General features: G+C 42.0%; 1 protein-coding gene across 1 annotated transcript; it reads right to left on the bottom strand.

Annotated features, from left to right (window-relative positions):
* Positions 1-2,000: 2,000 nt before the first annotated feature.
* Positions 2,001-12,200, bottom strand: si:ch211-195b21.5 (zinc finger protein 318). The gene is made up of 8 exons (XM_063007756.1): positions 11,860-12,200; positions 8,576-8,646; positions 7,379-7,853; positions 6,636-7,200; positions 5,459-5,535; positions 5,281-5,377; positions 5,023-5,129; positions 2,001-3,233 (listed from the first exon to the last, which is right to left on the bottom strand). Exons 1-8 carry the CDS (start codon positions 12,067-12,069, stop codon positions 2,985-2,987), a joined length of 1,851 nt encoding a protein of 616 aa, XP_062863826.1. The 5' UTR covers positions 12,070-12,200; the 3' UTR covers positions 2,001-2,984.
* Between the last annotated feature and the right edge of the window lie 3,008 nt (positions 12,201-15,208).

The following is a 15,208-nucleotide window of genomic DNA, read 5'->3' as shown; positions in this document are numbered from 1 at the left end:
GTAAATACAGATTATTATTAATAATAACGCCGCTCGTGCGTCCTGTCGTTCTTCCCTGGAAACTTCAGAACACAGAACTCGACAGGGGGGGTGTACAAACTTATGCACAGAGGACATTGTGTACATATGCTTGACACACATTTACATTTTACAGCACTGTGACCGTATACAGTACAAGCAATTAAGGGTTAAGGGCCTTGCTCAAGGGGCAGTGGTGGGGTTTGAACCAGCGACCTTTCGATAACTAGTCCAGTCCAAGCATTCGTGTTTGTGTCTGTTGGTCTCCCTCGCATTTCCCATCATCATACACTCCCGAGAAGAGGGCGTGTCTAAATCCTTAGCTCCCGTAAAATGCTCCTACTGAGGCGCCTTAATTCTGAGCGATGATCTGACCGAATAACGGGGGAGCGCCCGACGAATCAATGTGGAGCAACCAACAGAGTTCCTTTAAATGTAAGTAATTCTAATTTGTTATTAATTTTAATAAATGTGTAATTTTGGGTGTCAGTTTAACCATGTTCGGGACACGGAGGGAGACGTCGGCCGGGATCCGAGCGGGTTGTGCTGTGTTCGCTTAGTAAGTCGATGTCATGACTGTCTAAACAGAGCGTCTCAATAATCTGATTTATAAAACTGCTGCTAAATTCAACAGATAACTCTTAAATATTGAAGAATTCTTTTATTTATTTTGGGACTGCAAGTTTTGAATTGACTTAAATCTTCTTGTTCCTCGGCCTTTGTCCCGTTTTTCGATTACCGGGTCGGCATTTCCGGCTTCTTCCCGTTAAAGGGTCGCCGGCGGGATTTGGCACAGTTTTTTTTTACGCCGGATGCCCTTCCTGACACGACCATCACTATTCATCCGGGCTTGGGACCGGCACTATAATGCACTGGTTTGTGCATCTAGCTGCTGGTATCTATAGGACAATTCAGTGTTTCCAATTAGCCTGGGGGCATGTTTTTGGACTGTGGGAGGAAACCCATGCAAACTCCGCACAGAAAGGACCCGGACCGGACCGCCCCCACCTGGGGATCGAACCCAGGACCTTCTTGCTGTGAGGCGACAGCGCTACCCACCAAGTCATCGTGCCGCCCTTTGGATTGACTTAAATAATTTTATTAATAGCAAAATATGCTCTAATTTTAAACTAAATATTGAATTTATCCTCTTTGGGATATTTAGAAGTGATAAATTAATTACAGATGAGATTTATATTGTTAACCTTCTCTTAATATTGTCGAAATATCACATTTGTTATTTCTGTAAATTCACGAATAATAGATTAAAATAACATTTTAAGGTGTCCTTTACATCCTGTATTTATACATTAAAATGTGAAAGGAAAAAAGAACTGCTTAAAAACTTTCACTTATTGTTTACAAAAATTAATAAATTGTAATATTAAATTTTTTAATTTTATTTTAAGTTTAAAGTTTTATTTTATCATTACATTTAAATTTTCGGCAGACGCCTTTATCCAAAGCGACTTACATTACAGTTACAGTAAACAGTCTGAGCAATTAAGGGTTAAGGGCCTTGCTCAAGGGCCCAACAGCAGCAACCAGGCAGGGGTGGGGCTTGAACCAGCAACCTTCTGATTACTAGTCCAGCACCTTAACCACTAGGCTACGGCTTGCTCATTACCTAAATTACATTCTGCATTTTAGATTTTGGCTGCGATATGATGTAATTTTAGATACTACATGAGAACGGATGTCGGTAAATGGGGAGCTCACCGGGTTTTCTTCTCATGGCCTTTACAACAGCGCCCCCTGGTGTAGACAGAGTGAGAAGTGCAACTCTCAGATGCGGTGGACAGAGGGCACAGAGAGCAAATGCAGCATCTGCATGCTTATTCCCTCCTGTTGTGCAGTACAGGGTTTAAATCATCTCCTGACATCAATCCCTCTCACCATACACAGAGGATTCAGATCAGAGCGAGCGGAATCGGAACACCTACAGTGCTGGAGGTTCTTATAAAGCTTCATAATACAGAAACTTTAATGTGAAATTTTTTATTTAAGGAAGAACAAAACCAACAAGCAGCTCCGTCACGAAAACTCCAGACATGAGTTTTATTCAGTTAAAAGTTCAAACGTCAGGATCTCGGATGCGCCGGTTTAATGCACCACCGCTGTCCAGCCTCCGGGTCTCCAGTTACCGTCTCAGAGGTGCTACCGACCCGGCCCGACGTGAGACAGACACAACCAGGTGAAAATAAAGAAGCGTCCGGCGTGAGCCGAATGAGGCACCGTGTCTTCGGTCTGCAGCAGTGGAGGAGGTTCGCATTCAGGGAAGTGGGTATGACTACAGGCTAATGTAGCTCAAGAAGATAAGGTCCACGGTTGATAATCATTCGATTGATTTGCAGCCTCATCCTGCTGTCTGAAGCGTGGCTCTGTTCGCTCCGAAACAGGGTTGCCAGATCTTCATTTCAGCTTTCCAGGTCCGGATTGTGGCAGGATTGTAGAGGGGATTGCTGCACATGAAATCTGGCAACCCTTACATTTGTTTTGGATGATAGTGGATGCAAATTTAGGGGGGATTTTGCTGGTAATGACGTCCCAGCACGAGTCACTGAAGCTGTGAATCAGTAACGGTTTGAACTTGTACATGTGCGCCCCCTTGTGTGGAGGCTTTACGTTGCACCTTGTAAACCACAGTGTGACCAGATTGCCACCGATTTTATTAATAAAGTTTATCTTGTTTTGATCAATTTGACATTTTGCTCTAATCTGTGTTGATAAAGACCGGGTTGGCTGATACACCGATGTGATACTGATATCGCGATACATTCTATCACAATACTGATATATCAATACGCCTGTAGCACTGCTGTACACCGTCTGATCCGAGTGTGTTAAACATGCGGCCGATTTCGTTTCTGTTTTGGCACTATATGGTGATACACGAGTATCGTGATACTCGGACCGTATCGTATCGTCCCACCCCCGACACGACGAGTTTATAACAGCGTCTCTGATCAGTTCTTCCCCTGCTTCTCTTTCTTATTCTTTTTCTCCTTCTTCTTCTTCAGCTTCTTTTCTTTCTTCTTCTTTTTCTTCTTCTCGCTCTTGGGCGTGTCCGGCTCGTCTTTTTTCCCGCCCCCGGTCTCGCCGGACTTCTCCTCGGGTCCCCTGCTCCTCTTCCTCTCTGTCCGGCGTTCGTCTCGGTCCTCTGGGTCGACGGGTCTCCTCGGATCCTTGTGCTGAACCGGCGGCGCCGTCAGAACCTTCACGACAAAACAAAACCACACGGCATGAAACTGCTGCACTTTGCCGCCCCCCCTGTGGCGTCCTAGCCATCCTAGCGGCCGGGTACCTCTATAGGGCAATTCAGTGTCTCCAGTTAACCCGACTGCATGTTTTTGGACTGTGGGAGGAAACCGGAGCTCCCGGAGGAAACCCACGCAGACATGGGGAGAACATGCAAACTCCACACAGAAAGGACCCGGACCGCCCCGCCTCGCCTGGGGATCGAATCCAGGACCTTCTTGCTGTGAGGCGGCAGCGCTACCAACCGAGCCACCGTGCCGCCCTTTTTCCCCTGTATGTTTCATCATATTGTAACTCTGACTGAGAAGATTCGTTTCCACGTTCATTCCTGTGACCTAAACGTTCATGTGTCGTGTATGTATATATAATGGGTGTGTAGTGTTTGTGTGTGTTTGTGTGTATAGTGTTTGTGTTTATATGATGAGTGTTGTGTATATAGTGTGTGTTGTGTGTATATAGTGTGTATAGTGTTTGTGTGTATAGTGTATAGTGTTTGTGTGTATATAGTGTGTGTGTGTATAGTGCTTGTGTGTATATAGTGTGTGTGTGTGTGTATAGTGCTTGTGTGTAGTGTATAGTGTTTGTGTGTATATAGTGTGTGTGTATAGTGCTTGTGTGTATAGTGTATAGTGTTTGTGTGTATATAGTGTGTGTGTGTATAGTGTTTGTGTGTATATAGTGTGTGTGTATAGTGCTTGTGTGTATAGTGTATAGTGTTTGTGTGTATATAGTGTGTGTGTGTATAGTGCTTGTGTGTATAGTGTATAGTGTTTGTGTGTATAGTGCTTGTGTGTATAGTGTATAGTGTTTGTGTGTATAGTGCTTGTGTGTATAGTGTATAGTGTTTGTGTGTATATAGTGTGTGTGTGTATAGTGCTTGTGTGTATAGTGTTTGTGTGTATATAGTGTGTGTGTGTGTGTGTATAGTGTATAGTGTGTGTGTATATAGTGTGTGTATATAGTGTGTGTGTGTATAGTGCTTGTGTGTATAGTGTATAGTGTGTGTGTGTATAGTGCTTGTGTGTATAGTGCTTGTGTGTATCTAGTGTGTGTTGTGTGTAGTGTGTGTATAGTGTTTGTGCACATTTAGTGTGTGTTGTGTGTATGTATCTGGGGTGTGTGCATACAGTGTATTGTTAGGTATATTGTGTGTGTGTGTTGTGTGTATAGTGTTTGTGTGTTGTAGTGTGTGTGTATTGTGTGTATAGTGTATATACAGTGTGTGTATAGTGTTTGAGAATATATATCTATTGTGTGTATTGTGTGTGCAGTGTTTGTGTGTGTGTGTGTGTGTGTGTGTGTATAGTGTTTGAAAATATATATATCTATTGTGTGTATTGTGTGTGCAGTGTTTGTGTGTGTGTGTGTGTGTGTATAGTTTGGAACCCAGCAGTAGTATATGTAGGTGTGTAATAAAGCGTGTGCTAGTCTGTGAGTGCAGTAGTGATAACGGCTCTTATTTTTGCTTCGTCTCAGCTGATAAAAAAGCAGGGACGTTCAGCAGGGGAGAACATACCAATGACCCCACAGCGGAACATATACACTCATATACACTCATCTTCCACTTAGAAACCTTGTACAAATGAAACAGAGGTGCCTGAGATTCGACCCAAACACCTTCTGAGTAGTGAAGTGTGTGTTACTAGATTCAGTGTTGAAGATAAAAAATGAAAAGTTTCATTTCATCGGCCACAGATGAAGAATCCTGGATATCCGTCGCCGGCTGATCGTCTGAGGTGTGTTTACCTGTTTGGGGTCGGGGTGTTTGTGACCCTCGGCGCTGCTCAGATCCCCGAAAAACTCCTCACACTTCTGACAGAAGAACCCGATCACCGGGATCAAATCACCCGATCCTGCAATCACAACACACCCATCTGATCCATCAGCGAGCTCGGGTACTTATCGCTGACTAAAAACATCCAGTGAGCGGCAGTTCTGCAGGCAGATCCGAATCCAGGAGCGAAATCATATATTTTATGATTAAACATGAGTATGAGGAGGAACCTTCGTTCTTGAGGAGCCCCTGCAGTTCCTTCACCAGATACTCCTTCCTCTTCTGCTGGATGTGTCTCTCTCGCCTCTCCTTCTCTCTCTCATCAGTCTGAGAAACGTCACCACACACACAGAACCTGATCAGCATCAGAAGACGTGCAGAAGAACCAGAGTAAAGCAGAGCTCTCACCTTCTCTCTGGGTTCAGGGTCGCGGTGTGATTGGCTGCTTCCTGATCGGGTGCCGCGCCCGTCCTCAGACGTGTGCACTGTAAGCAGGTGGAGTGATTATTATGATTCTATATTTAATAAATACAGTGTTAATGTAAATGATATCACAGCTGTATGATGAGACGGCACCACAGTGGAACATCAGCAGGACCTGAAGACCCTGGATATGAAGAGGACAGGAGTCCTGACTGATCTCTCTGGATCAATTATTTACATTAAAGCATCCAGCTGTTAGAGATACGTTCACATTTGGTCGATGCTTTTATCCAATTGTGACTGACAACATTTATACAGCTGCTCAGGGGTCCAACAGTGGCAACTTAGCAACCTTCTGATTACTCAATTATTATTGTGTTATTATTATTAATATTATATTTATTATTTTTATCCTATTTATTATTATTGTTATTACTTTTTTAATTAATATTGTATTATTATTATTATTACTACTACTCCTATTATATTATTATTTTATTCTTAGTAATTATTATTGAATTTATTATTATGCTTATTGTTTTATATTGTATTTATTATTATATTCACTATTATTATATTCTTAGTAATTATTATTGTATTTAATATTATTTTATTATTATATTTATTATTATTATTACTACTGCTGTTATTATTATTATATTATTATTATATTTATTATTATTTTTATTTATTTTTCTATTTATTATTATTGTTATTATTTTTATTATATTTATTATTGTATTTATTATTATTAATAATATTATTATTTTGTTATTATTGTATTTATTGTTAATAATATTATTATTATATTTATTTATTTTTATTTTTGTATTTATTATTATTACATTTATTATTAATTATTATAATTATAATTATTTGTATTGTATTTATTATTATTATTACTATAACACGAGTGAGTGAGTGAGTAGATCATGTGACGTTATTACTCACTCATGACCTCAGGATATTTACAGACTCGTACCAGAGTGACGGGAGTCGGGAATAGAACCTAGATGTTCAGGACCCATGCTGCTGTGTGGCACCCACACTACCCGCTGCACCACCGTGTCGCCCCCTGTTTGTCCACCACGCAGGTGTGATCGTGTGTGTGTGTGTGTGTGTATGTGAGATTGTGTGTGTGTGTGTAGGGTTTATATCAGACCTGTGTTTGTGTTGAGCAGGATCTGGGCCGTGTTTCGGACGCTCAGGTTGGGACTCGAACCCCTCTGCTCCTCCTGCTTCTTCTTCATCAGCGCCGCCATCCTGCTGATATCAGCCTCGCTCAGGGCCAAGCCGATGGTCCTCAGCATGGTCCTGACCTTCTCACACTCCTGCACCGTCACCACCGGGACCTCCGGGGTCGGGGCCCGCTTCAGGGGCACGGCCTGGGCTCGGGGCTCCTGCAGGGCGGGTCTGGTTTGGGCGAGAGGTACGGTCACCGCCTGGGGTTTCTTCTTCCCCTCTTCGTCCCCGTACAGGAACTCCTCCTCGTCCTCCACGCTGGAGAACTCGCGCCTCATCAGGAGGGGGTCCAGCTTCTGGCTCGGCTCGTCCCAGGGGAAGATCTGGGGTAGAGGGGCGTCGGTTCCTCCCGCCAGCTCGTGAGGGAGCACGGGGGTCCGGTTCAGGTCAGCACGGACTTCAGGGTCTGTGAGCCTTGTCTGGAGGTTTGGAAGGTTCTGGAGATGTGCAGGCTGGAGGTCGGGTGATCGTACCTGATCTGGGGTCTGTTAATAAAACTTTAATGATTAAGGGTCATTTAATCATTTATATAGAATTAATTTTATATTTAAAACAGCTCAAGGGGTCATAAATTCTGAGGCACGTCTGTAAAGACCAAAAAAGTGGGCGGAGCACTGTACCGTGTGAAGTAAGCACGTGTTGTGCATCCGTTGGTTCTGGTACCTGTTTGCTGATGAAGCTGCTCCTGACCATGACCAGATGTTTCTCCAGATCTTTGCTCTGCAGGACCTGTTTCAGGTTCTCGATCAGGTCCGGGACACCGCCGCCGGGTGTGGTCGGGCCCTCTCCGGTGGTGCTGCTGCGGTGCGAGCGTTTATCTGGGCGCGGTTGGCTCTTGGCTCGACTCCTGCTCCGGGCTCGGCTCTTGGCTCTGGTCCGGCTCTTCCCCCGACTGCGACTCCTGCTCCTGCTCCGGGCTCGGCTCCTTCCTCGGCTCCTGCCTCGACTCCTGCTGCGAGCTCGGCTCTTGCCCCGACTCCTGCCTCGGCTGCGGTTCCTGCTCCGGCTCCTGGTTCTCCGGCCGTGCTTATCGGCGTCGTCCACGCTCTGCTTTCTCGCTCCTTTCTCCACCGTATCGCCGGATAACTCCAGACGATCTTTCGCCTCCAGGTAGCGCAGAAACTCCTCCGATTTCTTCCTGCAGGGACAGAGACCTTTTTAATTAAAGGTGTTTCACTGCCTGTCTACATAATTACGGCTACTTTTGTAAGAACGCAGTTCCAGAAACACCAAACCGGTGCAGAGAACTCGAGGGCTGCAGAAGTGTGACCCCTGCTGGCAGGTCTAGGCACCTGCATGAGTGGTGGACGATTCTCAGAGGGTACAGTGTGACTCTCCATACATCAGACTTGGCTCGGGGCTGCGCACATAGTCTGCACCTCTCTTCAATCAATGTTTTGGGTTCCGAGCAGCAAAGCGAATGCGATTGGGAACTGGAAATGACTAAATGTATCTTTCAGAGTAAACATTTCTCTCTGTGAGCAGCACTCGTGCCATATCTCACCACCGACTGGGCTGGCGTGCTTACGTTAACCCTTACACAGAGGTTTGAGATTCACACCACAGTGCCAAAAGTATCCGGACGCCTCTGTGTGATCTTCTCACAAGCCGTTAGTATTGAAGTGCGTCTGTGTGTGGGAATTTGTGCCCGTTTAGTCAAAAGATGACCGAATTTGTGGGTGTGGCTGGGCACCGATTGATCGGTCAGTGTTCCGGTTCATCCCAGAGCTGATGAGCGGGGCTGAGGTCGGGGCTCTGTGCAGGAGCACATGGACACAGTCATGCTGGAACAGGAAAGGACCTTCCCTAAACCTTTCCTTTATATGATTGATGAATGGGGACAGGACCTTGGATACTCACTTCACCTCCAGACTCTGCAGGTCGTTCTGATGAAGCGTCCATCCCTGCTGGAACTGATTAGGAGGAGCCGCCTGCTCACAACACAAAATAAATAAATAAATTAATAAATATATAAATAAATATATAAATAAATAAATAGATAAATAGATAAATAGATAAATAAATACATAAATAGATACATAAATAAATATATAAATATATACATAAATATATACATAAATAAATAGATAAATAAATAAATAAATACGTAAATAAATAAATACATAAATAGATATATAAATAAATATATAAATATATACATAAATAGATAAATAAATAAATAGATAAATAAATAAATAAATACGTAAATAAATAGATACATAAATAGATAGATAGATAAATAAATAAATAGATACAGTGTATCACAAAAGTGAGTACACCCCTCACATTTTTGCAAATATTTTATTATATCTTTTCATGGGACAACACTATAGACATGAAACTTGGATATAACTTAGAGTAGTCAGTGTACAACTTGTATAGCAGTGTAGATTTACTGTCTTCTGAAAATAACTCAACACACAGCCATTAATGTCTAAATAGCTGCAACATAAGTGAGTACACCCCACAGTGAACATGTCCAAATTGTGCCCAAAGTGTCAATATTTTGTGTGACCACCATTATTATCCAGCACTGCCTTAACCCTCCTGGGCATGGAATTCACCAGATCTGCACAGGTTGCTACTGGAATCCTCTTCCACTCCTCCATGATGACATCACGGAGCTGGTGGATGTTAGACACCTTGAACTCCTCCACCTTCCACTTGAGGATGCGCCACAGGTGCTCAATTGGGTTTAGTCCATCACCTTTACCTTCAGCTTCCTCAGCAAGGCAGTTGTCATCTTGGAGGTTGTGTTTGGGGTCGTTATCCTGTTGGAAAACTGCCATGAGGCCCAGTTTTCGAAGGGAGGGGATCATGCTCTGTTTCAGAATGTCACAGTACATGTTGGAATTCATGTTTCCCTCAATGAACTGCAGCTCCCCAGTGCCAGCAGCACTCATGCAGCCCAAGACCATGATGCTACCACCACCATGCTTGACTGTAGGCAAGATACAGTTGTCTTGGTACTTCTCACCAGGGCGCCGCCACACATGCTGGACACCATCTGAGCCAAACGAGTTTATCTTGGTCTCGTCAGACCACAGGGCATTCCAGTAATCCATGTTCTTGGACTGCTTGTCTTCAGCAAACTGTTTGCGGGCTTTCTTGTGCGTCAGCTTCCTTCTGGGATGACGACCATGCAGACCGAGTTGATGCAGTGTGCGGCGTATGGTCTGAGCACTGACAGGCTGACCTCCCACGTCTTCAACCTCTGCAGCAATGCTGGCAGCACTCATGTGTCTATTTTTTAAAGCCAACCTCTGGATATGACGCCGAACACGTGGACTCGACTTCTTTGGTCGACCCTGGCGAAGCCTGTTCCGAGTGGAACCTGTCCTGGAAAACCGCTGTATGACCTTGGCCACCATGCTGTAGCTCAGTTTCAGGGTGTTAGCAATCTTCTTATAGCCCAGGCCATCTTTGTGGAGAGCAACAATTCTATTTCTCACATCCTCAGAGAGTTCTTTGCCATGAGGTGCCATGTTGAATATCCAGTGGCCAGTATGAGAGAATTGTACCCAAAACACCAAATTTAACAGCCCTGCTCCCCATTTACACCTGGGACCTTGACACATGACACCAGGGAGGGACAACGACACATTTGGGCACAATTTGGACATGTTCACTGTGGGGTGTACTCACTTATGTTGCAGCTATTTAGACATTAATGGCTGTGTGTTGAGTTATTTTCAGAAGACAGTAAATCTACACTGCTATACAAGCTGTACACTGACTACTCTAAGTTATATCCAAGTTTCATGTCTATAGTGTTGTCCCATGAAAAGATATAATGAAATATTTGCAGAAATGTGAGGGGTGTACTCACTTTTGTGATACACTGTACATAAATAGATAGATAATTAAATAAATAGATAGATACATAGATAAAGAAATGGATAGATGAATAAATACTGTAGATAGATATATAAATAAATATATAAATATATACATAAATAGATAAATAAATAAATAGATAAATAAATAAATAAATACGTAAATAAATAGATACATAAATAGATAGATAAATAAATAAATAGATAAATAAATAGATAGATAAATAAACAGATAAGTAAATAAATAAATAGATAGATAAATAAATAAATAGATAGATAAATAAATAAATAGATAGATAAATAAATAGATAGATAAATAAATAGATAGATAAATAGATAGATAAATAAATAGATAAATAAATAAATAAATAGATACATAAATAGATAGATAGATAAATAAATAAATAGATAGATAAATAAATAGATAGATAAATACATAAATAAATCAATAAATGTATAAATGAATAAATAGATAAGTAAATAAATAAATCAATAAATAAATAGGAACATGATCATGCCAGGATCTGATCCACTACCATTCCTACAGCACCATGTTGGGCCTTAAACACCTTCATCCTTCCTTTCTAACATTTTTAGTTGGTTGAGCTTTTTGTTATCAACTGAAAGGCTGAGAATTCGAATCCCTGCCATGCAGCCACTGTTGGGCCCTTGGGCAAGGCCCTTAGCCCTGACCCTGCGCTCTGACCCCAGCTTCCAAACAAGCTGAGACACACAAAGACAGTACATCATGAAAAAAAATTTTCCTGCAAATACAATAATGTGTATAGGATGTGGTTCCTTTTAATTCATGTGCCATTTAATACCATTCCCACTGTGAAACAGGGTGGTGGTAGCATCACATTATGGGGGTGAAGGGACTGCCCTGGGAAAGTTTTAACTTTAAGGAGAGGAAGTCCTGAACACAGTCATGGACAATGTTGTATCTCCAGTTCATCTCACTTGCACGTCTTTGTACCCCAATGACATGTGGAGAACATGCAAAACTCCACACAGAAAGGACCCGGTGCTACCCACTGAGCCACCGTGCCGCCCATAACGCCATTTAACTTTCTACCACAGCCTTCTAATTCTTCGTTACGGATTATGATTGACTTCAGATGCTGACTTCTCTGTGCCCATATAAATAGTGCTAGTGTGAACAGTGGTCTCTTTGTCAGGGTCATGAAGGAAACCTGAATGAATCCTTCATGCTGGGTGGAAATCTTAATCAGAACTTGATTACCTGGTGATATTATTAAGGCTTTATGGGTACTGAGGGGGTGTGAATACTTTCTCCCGGCTCTGTACCTGGTACACCGGGTCGGTGCTGAAGTTCTGGAAGGTCGGAGCTGATGCTGATGGTCGCCCCTGTATGTGAGCTGGACCTGGGTTATGGTAAGTCGCAGGGTTCTGGTAGTGCTGAGCAAAACCGCCTCTGTCAAACGGACCGGGTGGAGCTCCATACAGGTTCTGTGTAAAAGGAACCCGCTGGTAGTTCTGGTTCTGGTCGCGGTGCATCCCTGCAGGTCTGGGATTAGCTTAGCATCAACGATTCCAAAACATTCTTCAACGATAGTACACGCGTATAAACACTGGAGTTATTTTACATTCTGATATCATAGTTTATTCTGCAGAACGTTTAAATCTAATTCATTCTTAATCTAAAATAAAATCCTGATCGTTTGTAAACAGTCTCTGTTTTAGATCTTCATAAGGTACCGTTGACAAGCACTTACATATCCTGCACCCGACAAATCCTGCATCCCCAAGGACCCAACATCCTGCGGCTGCGCAGTTTGCCCGATTTAAAAACACTTTACCTTGAATAGATACAGTAGATTTATTTATTTATCAGGATTATAATGTCATGTTTTACACACTTCGGTTCCATTCATGACAGGAACGGTAGTTACTCATTGCACAAGATTTATCAGTTCTTAAGTTTAATATCAAACACAGTCATTAACTATTTTGGATCTTCAATTCGTGTTTGTACTGTGGGAGGAACCGGATCTCCCGGAGGAAACCCACACAGACACATTTACATTTTAGCAGACGCTCTTATCCAGAGCGACTTACAGACTTACAGAGGTACTTTACTCTAGTTTAAGTAGACCAAAAAAAAGTGTAAATTGTGCATCTAGTACAATAATAACAATAGCAGCAGATGTGTATCTGTTCTTATAAACAATATATACAGGTGTATGAATAAGTATGAATATAGAAATAAAGATATGGTTATGGGGCGGCACGATGGCTCGGTGGGTAGCACTGTCGCCTCACAGCAAAAAGGTCCTGGGTTCGATCCCCAGGCGGGGCGGTCCGGGTCCTTTCTGTATGGGTCCTTTCCCCGTGTGTGTGTGTGTGTGTGTCTGTCTGTCTGCCATGTGATGGACTGGCACCCCGTCCAGGGTGTTACTGTGTGCCTTGCGCCCATTGAAAAGCTGGGATAGGCTCCAGCACCCCCACGACCCTAATTGGATAAGCGGTTAAGAGAGTTAAGAGAGTAATAAAGTTATAGTTATACATATATACAATATACAAAATATAAATATATAATATATATACAAAATATGGGTTATGGGTAAAAATATATACAATGCACATTTAGCTCACTTTGGAATGGGTAACAAGAATAGAAATGAATAGGGACAAAAAAACAATTTCATAAAAGTTTACGTTTTTTCAAATTGTCGGAGCAAAAAGCCAGTTTAAATTTATTTATTTATTCTCGTTTTCTGTTTTCTGGTTAATTCCTGTATTTTTGTTTTTATGTTAATCTTGCTTTTTTATTTATTCATGTATTTGTTAGCTTTCTATTTGTATTGTAGCTTCCACCCACATGACATGACGACTAAACCCATCAATACAATCATTTATAGCGATGCCACACGGCTTTAGTTTATCGTGCGAGTCCATAAGCCATGAGGCGTTGAGGCCTCAATTAAAGTACTGGCGACGAATCAGACGCCGAGCGCACCGGGTTTACCCCGAGGTTGTTCTAAGGGAAACCTGTTTACCCACCCGAGGTTAAGGAATGAAGTCGAGACTGTCGTGCCAACAATGCTGCTCCTGCCAGATGTGACGGAATCCTGGCGTGTTTGAACCAAGAATGTCAAGAATTCACTACAGACTTTATCACAGACTGGACTGAATAATAACTCCAATTATTTTTGCCAGTTATAACTTTTAGTTAATTTTAATTAGTGTTTGTATGAATTGTGTAAATCTTATTCATTTAAAGTTTCCTCCAGGCCACCCAAGAAGGACGGGGGTCCCTGCTGAGCCTGGTTCCTCTCAAGGTTTCTTTCTGTAATTTTAAGGGAGTTTTTCCTTGCCACTGTCGCCCTCGGCTCCTCAACAGGGGTTTTTGTATCTGTTGGTCCTGGATTCTGTAAAGTTGCTTTGAGACAATGTCTATTGTAAAAAGCGCTATATAAATAAACTTAACTTGACCGGTGGTGCACGTTCTTCTAAATAAACAGTTTATTGCAAAGCTGTTTCAGCATCCTTACACTAATAACACGCTGGTGCTGATGTGCAGGAGATCAAGGATTTCTTTATTTGTGAAACCGATACGAAAGTATAACTTTACTAAATTATGAACGTCCCTCATTTTAACACGAAGAGGTTCCTATAGCCATAATATTTCCACTTTAGTCTCCAAATCATTTCGACTTAATTCTCAAAAATGAAACTGATATGACTTTATTCTTGCAGACTTAAAAATATATATATTTACAGTGGCTTTAATACACGTCGTACACCAAAAACTACCCAAAAACAAACAAAAATGGGCCGCTGGAGCATGGGTGGCACTGTCCACAGTCAAGCATGCTTAATCGTGCTGTGGGTTTGTAGTGGTGTTACTGAAGCTTATCATCAGTTCGGCTGTTGCAGCTGAAAGTCAATCATGAGCTGAACACATGAATTAATGTTCAGAAATAATAGAAATAAAGTAAAGAAGTGCAACCTGAACCTCCTAACACACTACGGCTCGTGTTTAGAGAACCTCTAGCTGAAAAGCTGCCATGCAAGAAGGAATCTGTGCTCGTACTTGTATCTTTGTATGTTTCAATTATTCAGTCACAGTAAAGGAACAGTTACAGAATTCAATACAATACTAAGACTTAATAAAATATGTGATAACAGTGATATCACAGTGATAACTCAGTGGTTTAGGTAGTGAACTAATAATCAGAAGGTTGCCGGTTCAAGCCCCACCACCGCCAGGTTGGCGCTGTTGGGCCCCTGAGCAAGGCCCTTAACCCTTAATTGCTCAAAATTGCTCTCAGTCATAATAGTAAGTCGCTTTGGATATAAAGCGTGTGCTAAATGCTGTAAATGTAAATATGTATTTTTACTAGTGTACTCAGATTTATTCACTATTCACACAATTTACTTCAATTCACATGAATGGGTATTTAATTACTTGTAAATATTTTTTATATTTTAGAGTGAATTTATAAACAAGTAAACTTTTTTTTCTTTTACCTCAGGATTAAAAATGCTAACATGCTAACAGTCGCGTGAAGGGTACCGGATTTGTTTAATGCATAATTCATTATAACACCCACCGTCCCAAACAGGGAAGCTGCTCATTAATATGCCTGTCTGGAAGTTATTTCTTATTTGCGTGTTAAAGCATTTTATAGCA

This window comes from Trichomycterus rosablanca, chromosome 13, assembly GCF_030014385.1.
Source record: "Trichomycterus rosablanca isolate fTriRos1 chromosome 13, fTriRos1.hap1, whole genome shotgun sequence".
NCBI lineage: Eukaryota > Metazoa > Chordata > Actinopteri > Siluriformes > Trichomycteridae > Trichomycterus > Trichomycterus rosablanca.
Note: the sequence above shows the minus strand (reverse complement) of the source record. Positions and strands in the feature narration are given on the sequence as shown.